Source organism: Tympanuchus pallidicinctus, unplaced genomic scaffold (assembly GCF_026119805.1).
Source record: "Tympanuchus pallidicinctus isolate F22 unplaced genomic scaffold, pur_lepc_1.0 scaffold48, whole genome shotgun sequence".
Taxonomy (NCBI): domain Eukaryota; kingdom Metazoa; phylum Chordata; class Aves; order Galliformes; family Phasianidae; genus Tympanuchus; species Tympanuchus pallidicinctus.
In genome coordinates this window covers 606,107-627,002 of record NW_026294767.1, presented here as the reverse complement: position 1 = coordinate 627,002, position 20,896 = coordinate 606,107, and the positions used below count along the sequence as shown (strand labels likewise).

The 20,896-nt window shown below is 51.4% G+C and overlaps 2 protein-coding genes across 4 annotated transcripts in view; both read left to right on the top strand.

Annotated features, from left to right (window-relative positions):
• The window catches only part of LOC128090633 (feather keratin 4), a 73,109-nt gene that overhangs the window by 27,178 nt on the left and 25,035 nt on the right, over nucleotides 1–20,896 (top strand). Inside the window, exon 3 of one of the 3 annotated variants that reach the window (XM_052703063.1) lies at nucleotides 234–291. The exons of the other annotated variants lie outside the window; for them this stretch is intronic. Within the exon in view, the coding sequence (XP_052559023.1) occupies nucleotides 234–246 (13 nt within the window). The 3' untranslated portion in view covers nucleotides 247–291. Of the gene's footprint in view, nucleotides 1–233; nucleotides 292–20,896 lie in introns of those variants that run through there. 3 annotated transcript variants of the gene reach the window in all.
• Nucleotides 1–20,896, top strand: part of LOC128090634 (feather keratin 2) — a 45,465-nt gene that overhangs the window by 6,041 nt on the left and 18,528 nt on the right. The window lies entirely within an intron of this gene.

Sequence of the window (20,896 nt, the reverse complement as noted above, 5' to 3'; positions counted from 1 at the left end):
AACAGCTGCAACGAGCCCTGTGTGCGCCAGTGCCAGGACTCGCGGGTGGTGATCCAGCCCTCTCCCGTTGTGGTCACCCTGCCCGGACCCATCCTCAGCTCCTTCCCCCAGAACACCGCTGTGGGCTCCAGCACCTCCGCTGCTGTTGGCAGCATCCTGAGTGAGGAGGGCGTGCCCATCTCCTCCGGTGGCTTTGGCATCTCTGGCCTGGGCAGCCGCTTCTCTGGCAGGAGGTGCCTGCTCTAAGGATGAAGAGGGCATCGCTTGAGCCCATTGCCCAGGAAGCCCAAAGCCAGGCACTCAACTGAGGACACGACTGCTGGCCAATGATTCCAGATGGGCTGAGCACCATTGCTGGTTGTTAATGTTAGGTGATACAACCAGCAGACGTCTTCTGCTTCTAGTTTCTTCCCAACATCACACGTTCATTTTGTGTCCTGCTCTCCTGTGCCTTGGGTTCATCCTGAAGCAAGTGGAGATGGCCCTGCTTCTTCTCCCTCCAGACATATGAATGAGGAAGGCCAGCATCCCGTTCAGCTTGAAGTGTGTCTGAGAGCCAGCTGCCCCCATAGCAGCCTGGACCAGATCCATTCCATCATGCATTGCTTCGTTTCTATCTTTAGACTCAATAAAGTTTATGCTGCATTGTAATCTCAGTCTCCTTGTGTTCCTTCCACGTTGGCATGACTGGATCCTCTGTCTAGGGGTGGACGTGATGTGTTGGGTTGGAAAAGAATGGGTACTGATTGTCTTAATTGGACCTCCTTTCCACACAGTGTGGTAGGTTACCCTCAAGGCAGATTATACTTATTGGAGTTCAGGTGAATGAGTATATAGTTAGAGAAGGTATGCCAGAGTACCCATTTGCTCTCTCAAATTGAAAGATATACATAAGGAGCTCAGGTTTTGATTGTTAATTTCATTTGATGAAGCAAACATTTTAATTGTCGGATTGTATTTTTTGTGAGCTAGTGCTCAAAGATGCAAAGCTCTGACTGGATGTTACCACTCAGAGTATTCTTCTGCGTCTTCTGCCTGTCCCTCCTCCAAGCACATCTCCAAACTCTCAATGTGGAAAGAGTCCCAGAGATGTCAAAGTGAGGCCAACACTGCTGAAACCCAAGCCCTCCTTTGATTTGTAACTGAATGCATGTATTGAGCATGGGTGTGTATAGTGGTGATGAGTGCAAGCTGGAAATGCGGAGGCTATCTTCTGGCATGTGAGGAACTGGACAACATCTGTGACATCTCCTGAAACCGCTGCAGAGTGCAGGAAGGGAGCAGGATGGTCTTTCCAGGATGGTGGAGCAATCCTGTGGTCTAATGCATAGTTATCGTGAAGTCCTTACAAGCTCATCATTGCATCCTGAGGGCAAGTGGGTCTGGAGCAACCCTGCAGGACTCATCCAAAATTCCCATTCAGCTGCTGAGCAGATTGAGCTTGGGGAGGTCCCAAACCAGGCTCAGTTGTGTCCTCCACACAGGCTTCAAGCTGGGGAGACTGAGGGAGTGGTACACCACCAACTTTGCTCTCAGTCCTCCTTCCCACACTCCCGTCCTCCTCAGCCTCTGCTTTGCTCCTGCCACTCTGTTCCTGCCACCAGTGGTACCAGGGGAACCTCTGGTGCTGTTGATCATCCACCTGCCATTGTGAGCACTTTCAGTGCTCCTGAACAGGGTGGCGCGTCTAATCAGTGAAAATGCTACCAAGTATTTGGTTGTTCCCATTGGGCTGGCAGTCTGGATGGCCAAAGCACGACTTGTGTCAAAGACATGGGCAGGTGGAGGGACAGGTATCAATTGCCCATGTGTGCTTTTGTCGTTGGGATTCCTCCTCGCTTACCAGAGGTGTCCAGCAAGGTGTCATTGGAGGGCAGTAGCCTACATTTGCTATTCTTCGGAGAATGCTACTTAAGGCACGGAGGTATGAAGGAGAGAAGTTAGATTGCAAAAGCAGAGCCAGGCCCATTGCTGCCAAGAGCAATAATTACTTTGAGAGATATTCCCAAATCCAAGAGCACAAGTGCCCTGACTGGAAAGGAGATCCTTCAAAGAAGGTGCACAAGCATAGAGTTAGAGTGATGATGCGGGCCTTGAGACACTGAAGTGCAGCCTACAGTTTGATTGCAAGGAGAAGAATCCCAGTCATCAGGACTGTGTTAAAGCAAGGCCCCAGAGTCACAGGCTGACATCCCCTGGAGTGGTGAGAAACTCATCATCACAGGCTGTCTCACCAGGTTGTGCCTACGTGTCCATTTCTCTGGCAAGATTTTGAACAGCACTACAGTCACTTGAAAGGAATGTGAGTGATAGGATGGGTGCGACTAGAAATGGGAAACAAAATGGTAGCATCAGTACAAGTTGAAAAAGACACTATTTTCTGTCATGGTCAGTGTTTTGCATGCAAGATGAGCTGTTTGTAGACATTTGCATCCAAAGCATGCTTTGTGCCTGGGGCGGACAAGGCCAGTATAAAAGCCAGTCCAGCACCAGGCTGCCTCATCCACTTCTCTTGCCTTCTCCACTTGGTGAACAAGGTGAGCTGCTATGGCCTTCTCCCCAGTCTCTCCTTTCTCTGCTTCACCTCTTACTCTTAGCCTCCGCTTTCCTGGTGCGGTGTCTTTGGTGTGAGCTTTGCTCTTTGACAGTGCTCTCACCGATATGGTTGTGCTTTCCAGTGCCAGGGGAAATGGGAAAAGGCCTTGGGCTGACTGTGCTGGGGCTCCTGGGGATGTGGGCTGCCAAGCCTGTCTATGTCTCTGCACTACTTCCCAGCCTGTTCCTCCTCTCATGGCAGATATGCCACCAGGCTGCTGCTGATGCTGCCTATGTTTTTCTGTCCCCTCTCCAGGTCCACCTCCATCCCACAGCCATGTCCTGCTACGATCTGTGCCGTCCCTGTGGCCCGACCCCGCTGGCCAACAGCTGCAACGAGCCCTGTGTGCGCCAGTGCCAGGACTCGCGGGTGGTGATCCAGCCCTCTCCCGTTGTGGTCACCCTGCCCGGACCCATCCTCAGCTCCTTCCCCCAGAACACCGCTGTGGGCTCCAGCACCTCCGCTGCTGTTGGCAGCATCCTGAGTGAGGAGGGCGTGCCCATCTCCTCCGGTGGCTTTGGCATCTCTGGCCTGGGCAGCCGCTTCTCTGGCAGGAGGTGCCTGGTCTAAGAATGAAGAGGGCATCGCTTGAGCCCATTGCCCAGGAAGTCCAAAGCCAGGCACAGGACAGAGGACAGAGCTGCTAGTCAGTGTTTCCACATGGACTGAGCACCCTTGCACTCTACGGGAAAGCAGAGCGTGTATCCTGCATGCCACCTTGACAGTCTGGAAATGCTGCCTCCTGATGTCCTCTTCTTCTCCCACTTTCTACTCATCATCATGAGTCCATATTGTCTCCTGCTGTCCTGTGCCTTGGGTTTGCCCTGAAGCAAGTGGAGATGACCCTGCTTCTTCTCTCTTTCGTATTCTAAGGGAGAACCTCCTGAATCCCACCGTGGTGATGAGGTGTCTGAGTCCTCGCTTCCTTCATAGAAGCATGGGCAAGATCACTTCTCTCATGCACTGCTTTGATTTCTTCTGTTGTCTCAATAAATTTTATGCTGCATTGTAATCTCAGTCTTTTGGTGTTCCTTCCTTGCTGGGATGCCCAATCACTGGTGGGAAATGGGATATCTTGGAGTGTAAAGATCATTTTGTGGAATCACTGAAACGAAAAAATTGGGGTCGTAAGGGACCTCCGGGGGCCTTCTAGTCCTTGCAACACCCCTGCTAAAGCAGGTTCCCTGGAACTGTCAGCACAGAAAGCATCCAGGTGGGTCTGGACTATGTTCAGCAAAGGGCAGAGCAGCAGCTGTCTGGGCAGCTATTTCCAGCACACTGACACTCCCACTGCTGCAGGATTTGTGCTCCCACACCTTCCCTCTATGCCTACTGTTCTATTTCTGAAATATTGAGGAATACAAGACCAGTGCAGAGACACTGCTTGTATGTGTGCAGATCCATCATGCTGCAAGCATGGACGTTTAGCGAGTCAGTGTGTGACAATAGCATCATGAGGAAGAAACAAATAAATATATAAGTTGTTGTGGCTGTGAGCACTGTACATTTTGGGTCTTTTGCAGCAATCTGGAAGATCACGAGGATCAGAGAGAGAAGTAACGTGTCGTGTGTATGGCTGGCTTGTTGCACTGTGCCCCACACTACCACAAGTGATGACATTTGTACCTAGAGGAAGTCCTCCCTTCCTTTTCTGTGGCAGATGAAGATGGTGTCCCATTTCCAGGGTCATGGGAGATGTTCTCTTCAGGCACATCAGTGCTCTAGGTCTGCCAGAGGCCTATGGGTGCTGCTCACACTCATACATGCGGTCTCCCACCATACCCACATACTCAGGCCAATTCACCCAGGGCCTCTATCACACCTCTGCCATCAGCCCTCAGCCTTGTCTTCAGCTCAGGGACATCAGTCTGGTTCTGCTGTTCTCGGACAGGTCATTTATGCTTGGTAATTGACCCCTTGCACTAGATGTGCAGTTGCCTGGTGAGCCCTTAGAGTTTATCTGTATTATTCTGGCACATCTCAGGAGTGTTGGCCCATGTTACTGTCACAGCATCGCAACCTGAGCTGTGCCCTGGCTCCCTGGCCTGGCCTCACTGCTGCCATAGCACTGCAAACCTGATTGTTGAGCTGGTCTTTGGTGGACCTGTTGGGCATTTCTGCATCTGCCTTGCTCAGGCATTGTGTAATGAGTTCTACTGGTGGTGTGTCTCCTGGTTTCCATTCTCTTCATCTTCCTAAGTGAGACATTTGGTTGTGTCTCCATGATGAGAGATTTACCAGTGGCTGGTGGAGTCCCAGCATAATTGCGGAGGCATTTTGTCAGTGCACTGGGATGTGGTCTGGCCGGAGCCTGAGGTGAGTATGTTGGGTGTCGCCTGTTGGGCAGTCATTCCCCCTGGGCGCCTACTGCCTCAGGCCAGTGCTGCACAGAGCTTGGTGCACGTCCTCATGGAGGCCCTGGCTGCTGCTGCTGTCCCAGCTGCCCTTGCTGGCACTCCCAGACTTCCATTGTTTCTGGAGAAGTGTGCTTTCATTCTGGAAATGTTGTTGTCTGTTTGTTGGTGCACACTGTTTTGTCAGGATGTAAAGGCAATGCAGAATTCAACACGCGGACATTGGGGTGGTGGTGAGACTCTCATTTTTTGCCCAGTCTTGTTGTTTGATTGTGGCAGACATCACAGTTTACAAGGAGTGGTTGACCAATATATGTTTGAGAGAGTGCAGTGTCCTTGACAATGAAACATTCCTAGTGTGATATCAGGGAGCCTCTCTTAGCTGCTGACCGAGGAGAGAGGAAAAACAGTGAAGCTTACAGTCATCGATTCATGGAAGTGCTCTGGTTGGAAAAGACCTTCAAGATCAATTAGTCCAGGTGCAACCTAACTGCACTCCCCTAACTCTCAGGTCTCCTGAGAGCAGTGCATGATGTTGTAGATCAGCTAGAACCAGAAAGCAGAGCATCCATCCTTGGACTGCTTCCAGCTGAGGCAGCCTGAGCACGTAGATGGGTGAAGCAAAGGCCGTGTTGGTCTTTGCATATGAGCCCTGCAAGAAGCTTGACCTTTCATGCTGTGCTTGCGAGGAAATGAGGCTCTACACGTTAAATCAAAATTTTAAAGCAATTTGCAGAGAAATGAGAAGCTGCCACCAGCTGGGAGGACTTTGGCCATCTCCATCCCAGCACCTTCATCTTCTCCCTGTGCTTTTGAGGTCCTTCCTCAGACATGCTTCGGCCTCTAATTCTGTCACTTGAAAGAAGCTTGTGCGGCAAAATGGACTTGTCATGAACTGGGAAATGAAAACGGAGAAGTAGCTTTGTAGGGAGGAGGAGTAAGGCATCAATTTCTATAATTGTGTTGTTTTGCATCCAAATGGGCTTGCCCTACTACAGCTACTTACACATGGGTTGCCTCTGGGCCTGGGGCGGTCCAGATTAGTATAAAAGCCAGTCCAGCACCAGGCTCCCTCATCCACTTCTCTTGCCTTCTCCTCCCTGGTGAACAAGGTGAGCTGCAGTGGCCTTCTCCTCATCCTCCTCCTTCTCTGCCTCTCTTTTACTTCTGTTTTCCAATGTGCCTTCCTCTCTATGCAAGCCTTGGAGTGCGCCTTACTCCTTGATGGGGCTCCCACCAATTCTGTTCTTCTGTATGCCAGTGGGATCAAGCCTTGGGCTGACTGTGATGGGGTTCATGGGGATCGGGGCTGCTAAGATACTCTCTCACCTCGCATTACCAGTCCCTGCTCCCTTTGAGAGCAGGCCACCAGGCTGCTGCTTGCACTGACTTCTTTTGCTGTCCCCTCTCCAGGTCCACCTCCATCCCACAGCCATGTCCTGCTACGATCTGTGCCGTCCCTGTGGCCCGACCCCGCTGGCCAACAGCTGCAACGAGCCCTGTGTGCGCCAGTGCCAGGACTCGCGGGTGGTGATCCAGCCCTCTCCCGTTGTGGTCACCCTGCCCGGACCCATCCTCAGCTCCTTCCCCCAGAACACCGCTGTGGGCTCCAGCACCTCCGCTGCTGTTGGCAGCATCCTGAGTGAGGAGGGCGTGCCCATCTCCTCCGGTGGCTTTGGCATCTCTGGCCTGGGCAGCCGCTTCTCTGGCAGGAGGTGCCTGCTCTGAGAATGAAGAGGGCATCGCTTGAGCCCATTGCCCAGGAAGCCCAAAGCCAGGCACTCAACTGAGGACACGACTGCTGGCCAATGATTCCAGATGGGCTGAGCACCGTTGCTGGTTGTTAATGTTAGGTAATACAACCAGCAGACCTCTTCTTCTTCTGCTTTCTTTCCAACATCACACGTTCATCTTGTGTCCTGCTCTCCTGTGCCTTGGGTTTGCCCTGAAGCAAGTGGAGATGGCCCTGCTTCTTCTCCCTCCAGACATATGAATGAGGAAGGCCAGCATCCCGTTCAGCTTGAAGTGTGTCTGAGAGCCAGCTGCCCCCATAGCAGCCTGGACCAGATCCATTCCATCATGCACTGCTTCGTTTCTATCTTTAGACTCAATAAAGTTTATGCTGCATTGTAATCTCAGTCTCCTTGTGTTCCTTCCACGTTGGCATGACTGGATCCTCTGTCTAGGGGTTGACGTGATGTGTTGGGTAGGAAAAGAGTGGGTACTGATCGTCTTAATTAGACCTCCTTTCCACACAGTGTGGTAGGTTACCCGCAAGGCAGATTATACTTATTGGAGAACTGTACATGTGAATGGGTGTATGGTTAGAGAAGGTATGCCCAGAGTACCCAGGTGCTCTCTCAAATTGATAGATATACATAAGGAGCTCAGGTTTTGATTGTTAATTTCATTTGATGAAGCAAACATTTTAATTGTCGGATTGTATTTTTTGTGAGCTAGTGCTCAAAGATGCAAAACTCTGACTGGATGTTATGACACAGAGAGTATTCTTCTGCCCATCCCACCTCCAAGAACATCGCCAAACTCTAAAATTGGAGAGAGTCCCAGAGATGTCAAAGTGAGGCCAACACTGCTGAAACCCAAGCCCTCCTTTGATTTGTAACTGAATGAATGTATTGAGCATGGGTGTGTATAGTGGTGATGAGTGCAAGCTGGAAATGCAGAGGCTATCTTCTGGCAAGTGAGGAACTGGGCAACATCTGTGACATCTCCTGAAACCGCTGCAGAGTGCAGGAAGGGAGCAGGATGGTCTTTCCAGGATGGTGGAGCAATTCTGTGGTCTAATGCATAGTTATCGTGAAGTCCTTACAAGCTCATCATTGTGTTCTGAGGGCAAGTGGGTCTGGAGCAACCCTGCAGGACTCATCCAAAATTCCCATTCAGCTGCTGAGCAGACTGTGCTTGGGGAGGTCCCAAACCAGGCTCAGTTGTGTCCTCCACACAGGCTTCAAGCTGGGGAGACTGAGGGAGTGGTACACCACCAACTTTGCTCTCAGTCCTCCTTCCCACACTCCCGTCCTCCTCAGCCTCTGCTTTGCTCCTGCCACTCTGTTCCTGCCACCAGTGGTACCAGGGGAACCTCTGGTGCTGTTGATCATCCACCTGCCATTGTGAGCACTTTCAGTGCTCCTGAACAGGGTGGCGCGTCTAATCAGTGAAAATGCTACCAAGTATTTGGTTGTTCCCATTGGGCTGGCAGTCTGGATGGCCAAAGCACGACTTGTGTCAAAGACATGGGCAGGTGGAGGGACAGGTATCAATTGCCCACGTGTGCTTTTGTCGTTGGGATTCCTCCTCGCTTACCAGAGGTGTCCAGCAAGGTGTCATTGGAGGGCAGTAGCCTACATTTGCTATTCTTCGGAGAATGCTACTTAAGGCACGGAGGTATGAAGGAGAGAAGTTAGACTGCAAAAGCAGAGCCAGGCCCATTGCTGCCAAGAGCAATAATTACTTTGAGAGATATTCCCAAATCCAAGAGCACAAGTGCCCTGACTGGAAAGGAGATCCTTCAAAGAAGGTGCACAAGCATAGAGTTAGAGTGATGATGCGGGCCTTGAGACACTGAAGTGCAGCCTACAGTTTGATTGCAAGGAGAAGAATCCCAGTCATCAGGACTGTGTTAAAGCAAGGCCCCAGAGTCACAGGCTGACATCCCCTGGAGTGGTGAGAAACTCATCATCACAGGCTGTCTCACCAGGTTGTGCCTACGTGTCCATTTCTCTGGCAAGATTTTGAACAGCACTACAGTCACTTGAAAGGAATGTGAATGATAGGATGGGTGCGACTAGAAATGGGAAACAAAATGGTAGCATCAGTACAAGTTGAAAAAGACACTATTTTCTGTCATGGTCAGTGTTTTGCATGCAAGATGAGCTATTTGTAGACATTTGCATCCAAAGCATGCTTTGTGCCTGGGGCGGACAAGGCCAGTATAAAAGCCAGTCCAGCACCAGGCTGCTTCATCCACTTGTCTTGCCTTCTCCTCTTGGTGAACAAGGTGAGCTGCTATGGCCTTCTCCCCAGTCTCTCCTTTCTCTGCTTCACCTCTTACTCTTAGCCTCCGCTTTCTTGGTGCGCCCTTGCAATCTTAGGTATGGGCTTTGCTCTTTGACAGTGCTCCCACCGATATGGTTGTGCTTTCCAGTGCCAGGGGAGGTGGGAAAAGGCCTTGGGCTGACTGTGCTGGGGCTCCTGGGGATGTGGGCTGCCAAGCCTGTCTATGTCTCTGCACTACTTGTGCCTGCTTCCCAGCCTGTTCCTCATCTCATGGCAAACATGCCACCAGGCTGCTGCTGATGCTGCCTATGTTTTTCTGTCCCCTCTCCAGGTCCACCTCCATCCCACAGCCATGTCCTGCTACGATCTGTGCCGTCCCTGTGGCCCGACCCCGCTGGCCAACAGCTGCAACGAGCCCTGTGTGCGCCAGTGCCAGGACTCCCGGGTGGTGATCCAGCCCTCTCCCGTTGTGGTCACCCTGCCCGGACCCATCCTCAGCTCCTTCCCCCAGAACACCGCTGTGGGCTCCAGCACCTCCGCTGCTGTTGGCAGCATCCTGAGTGAGGAGGGCGTGCCCATCTCCTCCGGTGGCTTTGGCATCTCTGGCCTGGGCAGCCGCTTCTCTGGCAGGAGGTGCCTGGTCTAAGAATGAAGAGGGCATCGCTTGAGCCCATTGCCCAGGAAGCCCAAAGCCAGGCACAGGACAGAGGACAGAGCTGCTAGTCAGTGTTTCCACATGGACTGAGCACCCTTGCACTCTACGGGAAAGCAGAGCGTGTATCCTGCATGCCACCTTGACAGTCTGGAAATGCTGCCTCCTGATGTCCTCTTCTTCTACCACTTTCCACTCATCATCATGAGTCCATATTGTCTCCTGCTGTCCTGTGCCTTGGGTTTGCCCTGAAGCAAGTGGAGATGACCCTGCTTCTTCTCTCTTTCGTATTCTAAGGGAGAACCTCCTGAATCCCACCGTGGTGATGAGGTGTCTGAGTCCTCGCTTCCTTCATAGAAGCATGGGCAAGATCACTTCTCTCATGCACTGCTTTGATTTCTTCTGTTGTCTCAATAAATTTTATGCTGCATTGTAATCTCAGTCTTTTGGTGTTCCTTCCTTGCTGGGATGCCCAATCACTGGTGGGAAATGGGATATCTTGGAGTGTAAAGATCATTTTGTGGAATCACAGAAACGAAAAAAATGGGGTCGTAAGGGACCTCCGGGGGCCTTCTAGTCCTTGCAACACCCCTGCTAAAGCAGGTTCCCTGGAACTGTCAGCACAGAAAGCATCCAGGTGGGTCTGGACTATGTTCAGCAAAGGGCAGAGCAGCAGCTGTCTGGGCAGCTATTTCCAGCACACTGACACTCCCACTGCTGCAGGAGTTCTGCTCCCACACCTTCCCTCTATGCCTACTGTTCTATTTCTGAAATATTGAGGAATACAAGACCAGTGCAGAGACACTGCTTGTATGTGTGCAGATCCATCATGCTGCAAGCATGGACGTTTAGCGAGTCAGTGTGTGACAATAGCATCATGAGGAAGAAACAAATAAATATATAAGTTGTTGTGGCTGTGAGCACTGTACATTTTGGGTCCTTTGCAGCAATCTGGAAGATCACGAGGATCAGAGAGAGAAGTAACGTGTCGTGTGTATGGCTGGCTTGTTGCACTGTGCCCCACACTACCACAAGTGATGACATTTGTACCTAGAGGAAGTCCTCCCTTCCTTTTCTGTGGCAGATGAAGATGGTGTCCCATTTCCAGGGTCATGGGAGATGTTCTCTTCAGGCACATCAGTGCTCTAGGTCTGCCAGAGGCCTATGGGTGCTGCTCACACTCACACATGCGGTCTCCCACCATACCCTCATACTCAGGCCAATTCACCCAGGGCCTCTATCACACCTCTGCCATCAGCCCTCAGCCTTGTCTCCAGCTCAGGGACATCAGTCTGGTTCTGCTGTTCTCGGACAGGTCATTTATGCTTGGTAATTGACCCCTTGCACTAGATGTGCAGTTGCCTGGTGAGCCCTTAGAGTGTATCTGTATTATTCTGGCACATCTCGGGAGTGTTGGCCCATGTTACTGTCACAGCATCGCAACCTGAGCTGTGCCCTGGCTCCCTGGCCTGGCCTCACTGCTGCCATAGCACTGCAAACCTGATTGTTGAGCTGGTCTTTGGTGGACCTGTTGGGCATTTCTGCATCTGCCTTGCTCAGGCATTGTGTAATGAGTTCTACTGGTGGTGTGTCTCCTGGTTTCCATTCTCTTCATCTTCCTAAGTGAGACATTTGGTTGTGTCTCCTTGATGAGAGATTTACCAGTGGCTGGTGGAGTCCCAGCATAATTGCGGAGGCATTTTGTCAGTGCACTGGGATGTGGTCTGGCAGGAGCCTGAGGTGGGTATGTTGGGCGTCCCCTGTTGGGCTGTCAATTCCCCCTGGGCGCCTACTGCCTCAGGCCAGTGCTGCATAGAGCTTGGTGCACGTCCTCATGGAGGCCCTGGCTGCTGCTGCTGTCCCAGCTGCCCTTGCTGGCACTCCCAGAACTTCCATTGTTTCTGGAGAAGTGTGCTTTCATTCTGGAAATGTTGTTGTCTGTTTGTTGGTGCACACTGTTTTGTCAGGATGTAAGGGCAAAGTAGAATTCAACACGCGAACATCGGGGTGGTGGTGAGACTCTCATTTTTTGCCCAGTCTTGTTGTTTGATTGTGGCAGACATCACAGTTTACAAGGAGTGGTTGACCAATATATGTTTGAGAGAGTGCAGTGTCCTAGACAGAGAAAAGTTCCTACTGCGGTATCAGGGAGCCTCTCTTAGCTGCTGACCGAGGAGAGAGGAAAAACAGTGAAGCTTACAGTCATCGATTCATGGAAGTGCTCTGGTTGGAAAAGACCTTCAAGATCAATTAGTCCAGGTGCAACCTAACTGCACTCCCCTAACTCTCAGGTCTCCTGAGAGCAGTGCATGATGTTGTAGATCAGCTAGAACCAGAAAGCAGAGCATCCATCCTTGGACTGCTTCCAGCTGAGGCAGCCTGAGCACGTAGATGGGTGAAGCAAAGGCCGTGTTGGTCTTTGCATATGAGCCCTGCAAGAAGCTTGACCTTTCATGCTGTGCTTGCAAGGAAATGAGGCTCTACACGTTAAATCAAAATTTTAAAGCAATTTGCAGAGAAATGAGAAGCTGCCACCAGCTGAGAGGACTTTGGCCATCTCCATCCCCACACCTTCATCTTCTCCCTGTGCTTTTGAGGTCCTTCCTCAGAAATGCTTGGGCCTCTAATTCTGTCACTTGAAAGAAGCTTGTGCGGCAAAATGGACTTGTCATGAACTGGGAAATGAAAACGGAGAAGTAGCTTTGTAGGGAGGAGGAGTAAGGCATCAATTTCTATAATTGTGTTGTTTTGCTTACAAATGGGCTTGCCCCACTACAGCTACTTACACATGGGTTGCCTCTGGGCCTGGGGCGGTCCAGATTAGTATAAAAGCCAGTCCAGCACCAGGCTCCCTCATCCACTTCTCTTGCCTTCTCCTCCTCGGTGAACAAGGTGAGCTGCAGTGGCCTTCTCCTCATCCACCTCCTTCTCTGCTCTCTTTCACATCTGTTTTCCAATGTGCCTTTCTCTCTACGCAAGCCTTGGAGTGCGCCTTACTCCTTGATGGGGCTCCCACCAATCCTGTTCTTCTGTATGCCAGTGGGATCAAGCCTTGGGCTGACTGTGATGGGGTTCTTGGGGATCGGGGCTGCTAAGATACTCTCTCACCTCGCATTACCAGTCCCTGCTCCCTTTGAGAGCAGGCCACCAGGCTGCTGCTTGCAGTGACTTCTTTTGCTGTCCCCTCTCCAGGTCCACCTCCATCCCACAGCCATGTCCTGCTACGATCTGTGCCGTCCCTGTGGCCCGACCCCGCTGGCCAACAGCTGCAACGAGCCCTGTGTGCGCCAGTGCCAGGACTCGCGGGTGGTGATCCAGCCCTCTCCCGTTGTGGTCACCCTGCCCGGACCCATCCTCAGCTCCTTCCCCCAGAACACCGCTGTGGGCTCCAGCACCTCCGCTGCTGTTGGCAGCATCCTGAGTGAGGAGGGCGTGCCCATCTCCTCCGGTGGCTTTGGCATCTCTGGCCTGGGCAGCCGCTTCTCTGGCAGGAGGTGCCTGGTCTAAGAATGAAGAGGGCATCGCTTGAGCCCATTGCCCAGGAAGTCCAAAGCCAGGCACAGGACAGAGGACAGAGCTGCTAGTCAGTGTTTCCACATGGACTGAGCACCCTTGCACTCTACGGGAAAGCAGAGCGTGTATCCTGCATGCCACCTTGACAGTCTGGAAATGCTGCCTCCTGATGTCCTCTTCTTCTCCCACTTTCTACTCATCATCATGAGTCCATATTGTCTCCTGCTGTCCTGTGCCTTGGGTTTGCCCTGAAGCAAGTGGAGATGACCCTGCTTCTTCTCTCTTTCGTATTCTAAGGGAGAACCTCCTGAATCCCACCGTGGTGATGAGGTGTCTGAGTCCTCGCTTCCTTCATAGAAGCATGGGCAAGATCACTTCTCTCATGCACTGCTTTGATTTCTTCTGTTGTCTCAATAAATTTTATGCTGCATTGTAATCTCAGTCTCCTTGTGTTCCTTCCACGTTGGCATGACTGGATCCTCTGTCTAGGGGTGGACATGATGTGTTGGGTTGGAAAAGAGTGGGTACTGATTGTCTTAATTAGACCTCCTTTCCACACAGTGTGGTAGGTTACCCTCAAGGCAGATTATACTTATTGGAGTTCAGGTGAATGAGTATATAGTTAGAGAAGGTATGCCAGAGTACCCAGGTGCTCTCTCAAATTGATAGATATACATAAGGAGCTCAGGTTTTGATTGTTAATTTCATTTGATGAAGCAAACATTTTAATTGTCGGATTGTATTTTTTGTGAGCAGGTGCTCAAAGATGCAAAGCTCTGACTGGATGTTACCACTCAGAGTATTCTTCTGCTTCTTCTGCCTGTCCCTCCTCCAAGCACATCTCCAAACTCTCAAAGTGGAAAGAATCCAAGAGATGTCAAAGTGAGGCCAACATTGCTGAAACCCAAGCCCTACTTTGATTTGTAACTGAATGCATGTATTGAGCATGGGTGTGTATAATGGTAATGAGTGCAAGCTGGAAACGCGGAGGCTATCTTCTGGCATGTGAGGAACTGGGCAACATCTGTGACATCTCCTGAAACCGCTGCAGAGTGCAGGAAGGGAGCAGGATGGTCTTTCCAGGATGGTGGAGCAATTCTGTGGTCTAATGCATAGTTATCGTGAAGTCCTTAAAAGCTCATCATTGTGTTCTGAGGGCAAGTGGGTCTGGAGCAGCCCCGCAGGACTCATCCAAAATTCCCATTCAGCTGCTGAGCAGATTGAGCTTGGGGAGGTCCCAAACCAGGCTCAGTTGTGTCCTCCACACAGGCTTCAAGCTGGGGAGACTGAGGGAGTGGTACACCACCAACTTTGCTCTCAGTCCTCCTTCCCACACTCCCGTCCTCCTCAGCCTCTGCTTTGCTCCTGCCACTCTGTTCCTGCCACCAGTGGTACCAGGGGAACCTCTGGTGCTGTTGATCATCCACCTGCCATTGTGAGCACTCTCAGTGCTCCTGAACAGGGTGGCGTGTCTAATCAGTGAAAATGCTACCAAGTATTTGGTTGTTCCCATTGGGCTGGCAGTCTGGATGGCCAAAGCACGACTTGTGTCAAAGACATGGGCAGGTGGAGGGACAGATATCAATTGCCCATGTGTGCTTTTGTCCTTGGAATTCCTCCTCGCTTACCAGAGGTGTCCAGCAAGGTGTCATTGGAGGGCAATAGCAATACATTTGCTATTCTTCGGAGAATGCTACTTAAGGCACGGAGGTATGAAGGAGAGAAGTTAGACTGCAAAAGCAGAGCCAGGCCCATTGCTGCCAAGAGCAATAATTACTTTGAGAGATATTCCCAAATCCAAGAGCACAAGTGCCCTGACTGGAAAGGAGATCCTTCAAAGAAGGTGCACAAGCATAGAGTTAGAGTGATGATGCGGGCCTTGAGACACTGAAGTGCAGCCTACAGTTTGATTGCAAGGAGAAGAATCCCAGTCATCAGGACTGTGTTAAAGCAAGGCCCCAGAGTCACAGGCTGACATCCCCTGGAGTGGTGAGAAACTCATCATCACAGGCTGTCTCACCAGGTTGTGCCTACGTGTCCATTTCTCTGGCAAGATTTTGAACAGCACTACAGTCACTTGAAAGGAATGTGAATGATAGGATGGGTGCGACTAGAAATGGGAAACAAAATGGTAGCATCAGTACAAGTTGAAAAAGACACTATTTTCTGTCATGGTCAGTGTTTTGCATGCAAGATGAGCTGTTTGTGGACATTTGCATCCAAAGCATGCTTTGTGCCTGGGGCGGACAAGGCCAGTATAAAAGCCAGTCCAGCACCAGGCTGCTTCATCCACTTCTCTTGCCTTCTCCACTTGGTGAACAAGGTGAGCTGCTATGGCCTTCTCCCCAGTCTCTCCTTTCTCTGCTTCACCTCTTACTCTTAGCCTCCGCTTTCTTGGTGCACCCTTGCAATCTTAGGTATGGGCTTTGCTCTTTGGCAGTGCTCTCACCGACCTGGTTGTGCTTTCCAGTGCCAGGGGAGGTGGGAAAAGGCCTTGGGCTGACTGTGCTGGGGCTCCTGGGGATGTGGGCTGCCAAGCCTGTCTATGTCTCTGCACTACTTGTGCCTGCTTCCCAGCCTGTTCCTCATCTCATGGCAAACATGCCACCAGGCTGCTGCTGATGCTGCCTATGTTTTTCTGTCCCCTCTCCAGGTCCACCTCCATCCCACAGCCATGTCCTGCTACGATCTGTGCCGTCCCTGTGGCCCGACCCCGCTGGCCAACAGCTGCAACGAGCCCTGTGTGCGCCAGTGCCAGGACTCCCGGGTGGTGATCCAGCCCTCTCCCGTTGTGGTCACCCTGCCCGGACCCATCCTCAGCTCCTTCCCCCAGAACACCGCTGTGGGCTCCAGCACCTCCGCTGCTGTTGGCAGCATCCTGAGTGAGGAGGGCGTGCCCATCTCCTCCGGTGGCTTTGGCATCTCTGGCCTGGGCAGCCGCTTCTCTGGCAGGAGGTGCCTGGTCTAAGAATGAAGAGGGCATCGCTTGAGCCCATTGCCCAGGAAGTCCAAAGCCAGGCACAGGACAGAGGACAGAGCTGCTAGTCAGTGTTTCCACATGGACTGAGCACCCTTGCACTCTACGGGAAAGCAGAGCGTGTATCCTGCATGCCACCTTGACAGTCTGGAAATGCTGCCTCCTGATGTCCTCTTCTTCTCCCACTTTCTACTCATCATCATGAGTCCATATTGTCTCCTGCTGTCCTGTGCCTTGGGTTTGCCCTGAAGCAAGTGGAGATGACCCTGCTTCTTCTCTCTTTCATATTCTAAGGGAGAACCTCCTGAATCCCACCGTGGTGATGAGGTGTCTGAGTCCTCGCTTCCTTCATAGAAGCATGGGCAAGATCACTTCTCTCATGCACTGCTTTGATTTCTTCTGTTGTCTCAATAAATTTTATGCTGCATTGTAATCTCAGTCTTTTGGTGTTCCTTCCTTGCTGGGATGCCCAATCACTGGTGGGAAATGGGATATCTTGGAGTGTAGAGATCATTTTGTGGAATCACTGAAACGAAAAAATTGGGGTCGTAAGGGACCTCTGGGGGCCTTCTAGTCCTTGCAACACCCCTGCTAAAGCAGGTTCCCTGGAACTGTCAGCACAGTAAGCATCCAGGTGGATCCTGGACTATGTTCAGCAAAGGGCAGAGCAGCAGCTTTCTGGGCAGCTATTTCCAGCACACTGACACTCCCACTGCTGCAGGAGTTCTGCTCCCACACCTTCCCTCTATGCCTACTGTTCTATTTCTGAAATATTGAGGAATACAAGACCAGTGCAGAGACGCTGCTTGTATGTGTGCAGATCCATCATGCTGCAAGCATGGACGTTTAGCGAGTCAGTGTGTGACAATAGCATCATGAGGAAGAAACAAATAAATATATAAGTTGTTGTGGCTGTGAGCACTGTACATTTTGGGTCTTTTGCAGCAATCTGGAAGATCACAAGGATCAGATCGTGTCGTGTGTATGGCTGGCTTGTTGCACTGTGCCCTACACTACCACAAGTGATGACATTTGTACCTAGAGGAAGTCCTCCCTTCCTTTTCTGTGGCAGATGAAGATGGTGTCCCATTTCCAGGGTCATGGGAGATGTTCTCTTCAGGCACATCAGTGTTCTAGGTCTGCCAGAGGCCTATCGGTGTTCCTCACACTCACACATGCGGTCTCCCACCATACCCTCATACTCAGGCCAATTCACCCAGGGCCTCTATCACACCTCTGCCATCAGCCCTCAGCCTTGTCTCCAGCTCAAGGACATCGGTCTGGTTCTGCTGTTCTCGAACAGGTCATTTATGCTTGATAATTGACCCCTTGCACTAGATGTACAGTTGCCAGGTGAGCCCTTAGAGTGTATCTGTATTATTCTGGCACATCTCAGGAGTGTTGGCCCATGTTACTGTCACAGCATCGCAACCTGAGCTGTGCCCTGGCTCCCTGGCCTGGCCTCACTGCTGCCATAGCACTGCATACCTGATTGTTGAGCTGGTCTTTGGTGGACCTGTTGGGCATTTCTGCATCTGCCTTGCTCAGGTATTGTTTAATGACTCCTACTGGTGGTGTGTCTCCTGGTTTCCATTCTCTTCATCTTCCTAAGTGAGACATTTGGTTGTGTCTCCTTGATGAGAGATTTACCAGTGGCTGGTGGAGTCCCAGCATAATTGCGGAGGCATTTTGTCAGTGCACTGGGATGTGGTCTGGCAGGAGCCTGAGGTGTGTATGTTGGGCGTCCCCTGTTGGGCTGTCAATTCCCCCTGGGCGCCTACTGCCTCAGGCCAACATTGCATAGAGCTTGGTGCACGTCCTCATGGAGGCCCTGGCTGCTGCTGCTGTCCCAGCTGCCCTTGCTGGCACTCCCAGAACTTCCATCGTTTCTGGGCAAGTGTATTTCTAGCCCGGAAATGTTGTTGTCTGTTTGTTGGTGCACACTGTTTTGTCAGGATGTAAGGGCAAAGTAGAATTCAACACGCGGACATTGGGGTGGTGGTGAGATTCTCATTTTTTGCCCAGTCTTGTTGTTTGATTGTGGCAGACATCACAGTTTACAAGGAGTGGTTGACCAATATATGTTTGAGAGAGTGCAGTGTCCTAGACAGAGAAAAGTTCCTACTGCGGTATCAGGGAGCCTCTCTTAGCTGCTGACCGAGGAGAGAGGAAAAACAGTGAAGCTTACAGTCATCGATTCATGGAAGTGCTCTGGTTGGAAAAGACCTTCAAGATCAATTAGTCCAGGTGCAACCTAACTGCACTCCCCTAACTCTCAGGTCTCCTGAGAGCAGTGCATGATGTTGTAGATCAGCTAGAGCCAGAAAGCAGAGCATCCATCCTTGGACTGCTTCCAGCTGAGGCAGCCTGAGCACGTAGATGGGTGAAGCAAAGGCCGTGTTGGTCTTTGCATATGAGCCCTGCAAGAAGCTTGACCTTTCATGCTGTGCTTGCAAGGAAATGAGGCTCTACACGTTAAATCAAAATTTTAAAGCAATTTGCAGAGAAATGAGAAGCTGCCACCAGCTGGGAGGACTTTGGCCATCTCCATCCCCACACCTTCATCTTCTCCCTGTGCTTTTGAGGTCCTTCCTCAGAAATGCTTGGGCCTCTAATTCTGTCACTTGAAAGAAGCTTGTGTGGCAAAATGGACTTGTCATGAACTGGGAAATGAGAACGGAGAAGTAGCTTTGTAGGGAGGAGGAGTAAGGCATCAATTTCTATAATTGTGTTGTTTTGCTTACAAATGGGCTTGCCCTACTACAGCTACTTACACATGGGTTGCCTCTGGGCCTGGGGCGGTCCAGATTGGTATAAAAGCCAGTCCAGCACCAGGCTCCCTCATCCACTTCTCTTGCCTTCTCCTCCCTGGTGAACAAGGTGAGCTGCAGTGGCCTTCTCCTCATTCACCTCCTTCTCTGCCTCTCTTTCACTTCTGTTTTCCAATGTGCCTTTCTCTCTACGCAAGCCTTGGAGTGTGCCTTACTCCTTGATGGGGCTCCCACCAATCCTGTTCTTCTGTATGCCAGTGGGATCAAGCCTTGGGCTGACTGTGATGGGGTTCTTGGGGATTGGGGCTGCTAAGATACTCTCTCACCTCGCATTACCAGTCCCTGCTCCCTTTGAGAGCAGGCCACCAGGCTGCTGCTTGCAGTGACTTCTTTTGCTGTCCCCTCTCCAGGTCCACCTCCATCCCACAGCCATGTCCTGCTACGATCTGTGCCGTCCCTGTGGCCCGACCCCGCTGGCCAACAGCTGCAACGAGCCCTGTGTGCGCCAGTGCCAGGACTCCCGGGTGGTGATCCAGCCCTCTCCCGTTGTGGTCACCCTGCCCGGACCCATCCTCAGCTCCTTCCCCCAGAACACCGCTGTGGGCTCCAGCACCTCCGCTGCTGTTGGCAGCATCCTGAGTGAGGAGGGCGTGCCCATCTCCTCCGGTGGCTTTGGCATCTCTGGCCTGGGCAGCCGCTTCTCTGGCAGGAGGTGCCTGGTCTAAGAATGAAGAGGGCATCGCTTGAGCCCATTGCCCAGGAAGTCCAAAGCCAGGCACAGGACAGAGGACAGAGCTGCTAGTCAGTGTTTCCACATGGACTGAGCACCCTTGCACTCTACGGGAAAGCAGAGCGTGTATCCTGCATGCCACCTTGACAGTCTGGAAATGCTGCCTCCTGATGTCCTCTTCTTCTCCCACTTTCTACTCATCATCATGAGTCCATATTGTCTCCTGCTGTCCTGTGCCTTGGGTTTGCCCTGAAGCAAGTGGAGATGACCCTGCTTCTTCTCTCTTTCGTATTCTAAGGGAGAACCTCCTGAATCCCACCGTGGTGATGAGGTGTCTGAGTCCTCGCTTCCTTCATAGAAGCATGGGCAAGATCACTTCTCTCATGCACTGCTTTGATTTCTTCTGTTGTCTCAATAAATTTTATGCTGCATTGTAATCTCAGTCTTTTGGTGTTCCTTCCTTGCTGGGATGCCCAATCACTGGTGGGAAATGGGATATCTTGGAGTGTAAAGATCATTTTGTGGAATCACAGAAACGAAAAAATTGGGGTCGTAAGGGACCTCCGGGGCCCTTCTAGTCCTTGCAACACCCCTGCTAAAGCAGGTTCCCTGGAACTGTCAGCACAGAAAGCATCCAGGTGGGTCTGGACTATGTTCAGCAAAGGGCAGAGCAGCAGCTGTCTGGGCAGCTATTTCCAGCACACTGACACTCCCACTACTGCAGGATTTGTGCTCCCACACCTTTCCTCTATGCCTACTGTTCTATTTCTGAAATATTGAGGAATACAAGACCAGTGCAGAGACACTGCTTGTATGTGTGCAGATCCATCATGCTGCAAGCATGGACGTTTTGCAAGTCAGTGTGTGACAATAGCATCATGAGCAAGAAACAAATAAATATATAAGTTGTTGTGGCTGTGAGCACTGTACATTTTGGGTCTTTTGCAGCAATCTGGAAGATCACGAGGATCAGATCGTGTCTTGTGTATGGCTGGCTTGTTGCACTGTGCCCTACACTACCACAAGTGATGACATTTGTACCTAGAGGAAGTCCTCCCTTCCTTTTCTGTGGCAGATGAAGATGGTGTCCCATTTCCAGGGTCATGGGAGATGTTCTCTTCAGGTACATCAGTGCTCTAGGTCTGCCAGAGGCCTATGGGTGCTGCTCACACTCAAACATGCGGTCTCCCACCATACCCACATACTCAGGCCAATTCACCCAGGGCCTCTATCAGACCTCTGCCATCAGCCCTCAGCCTTGTCTCCAGGTCAAGGACATCAGTCTG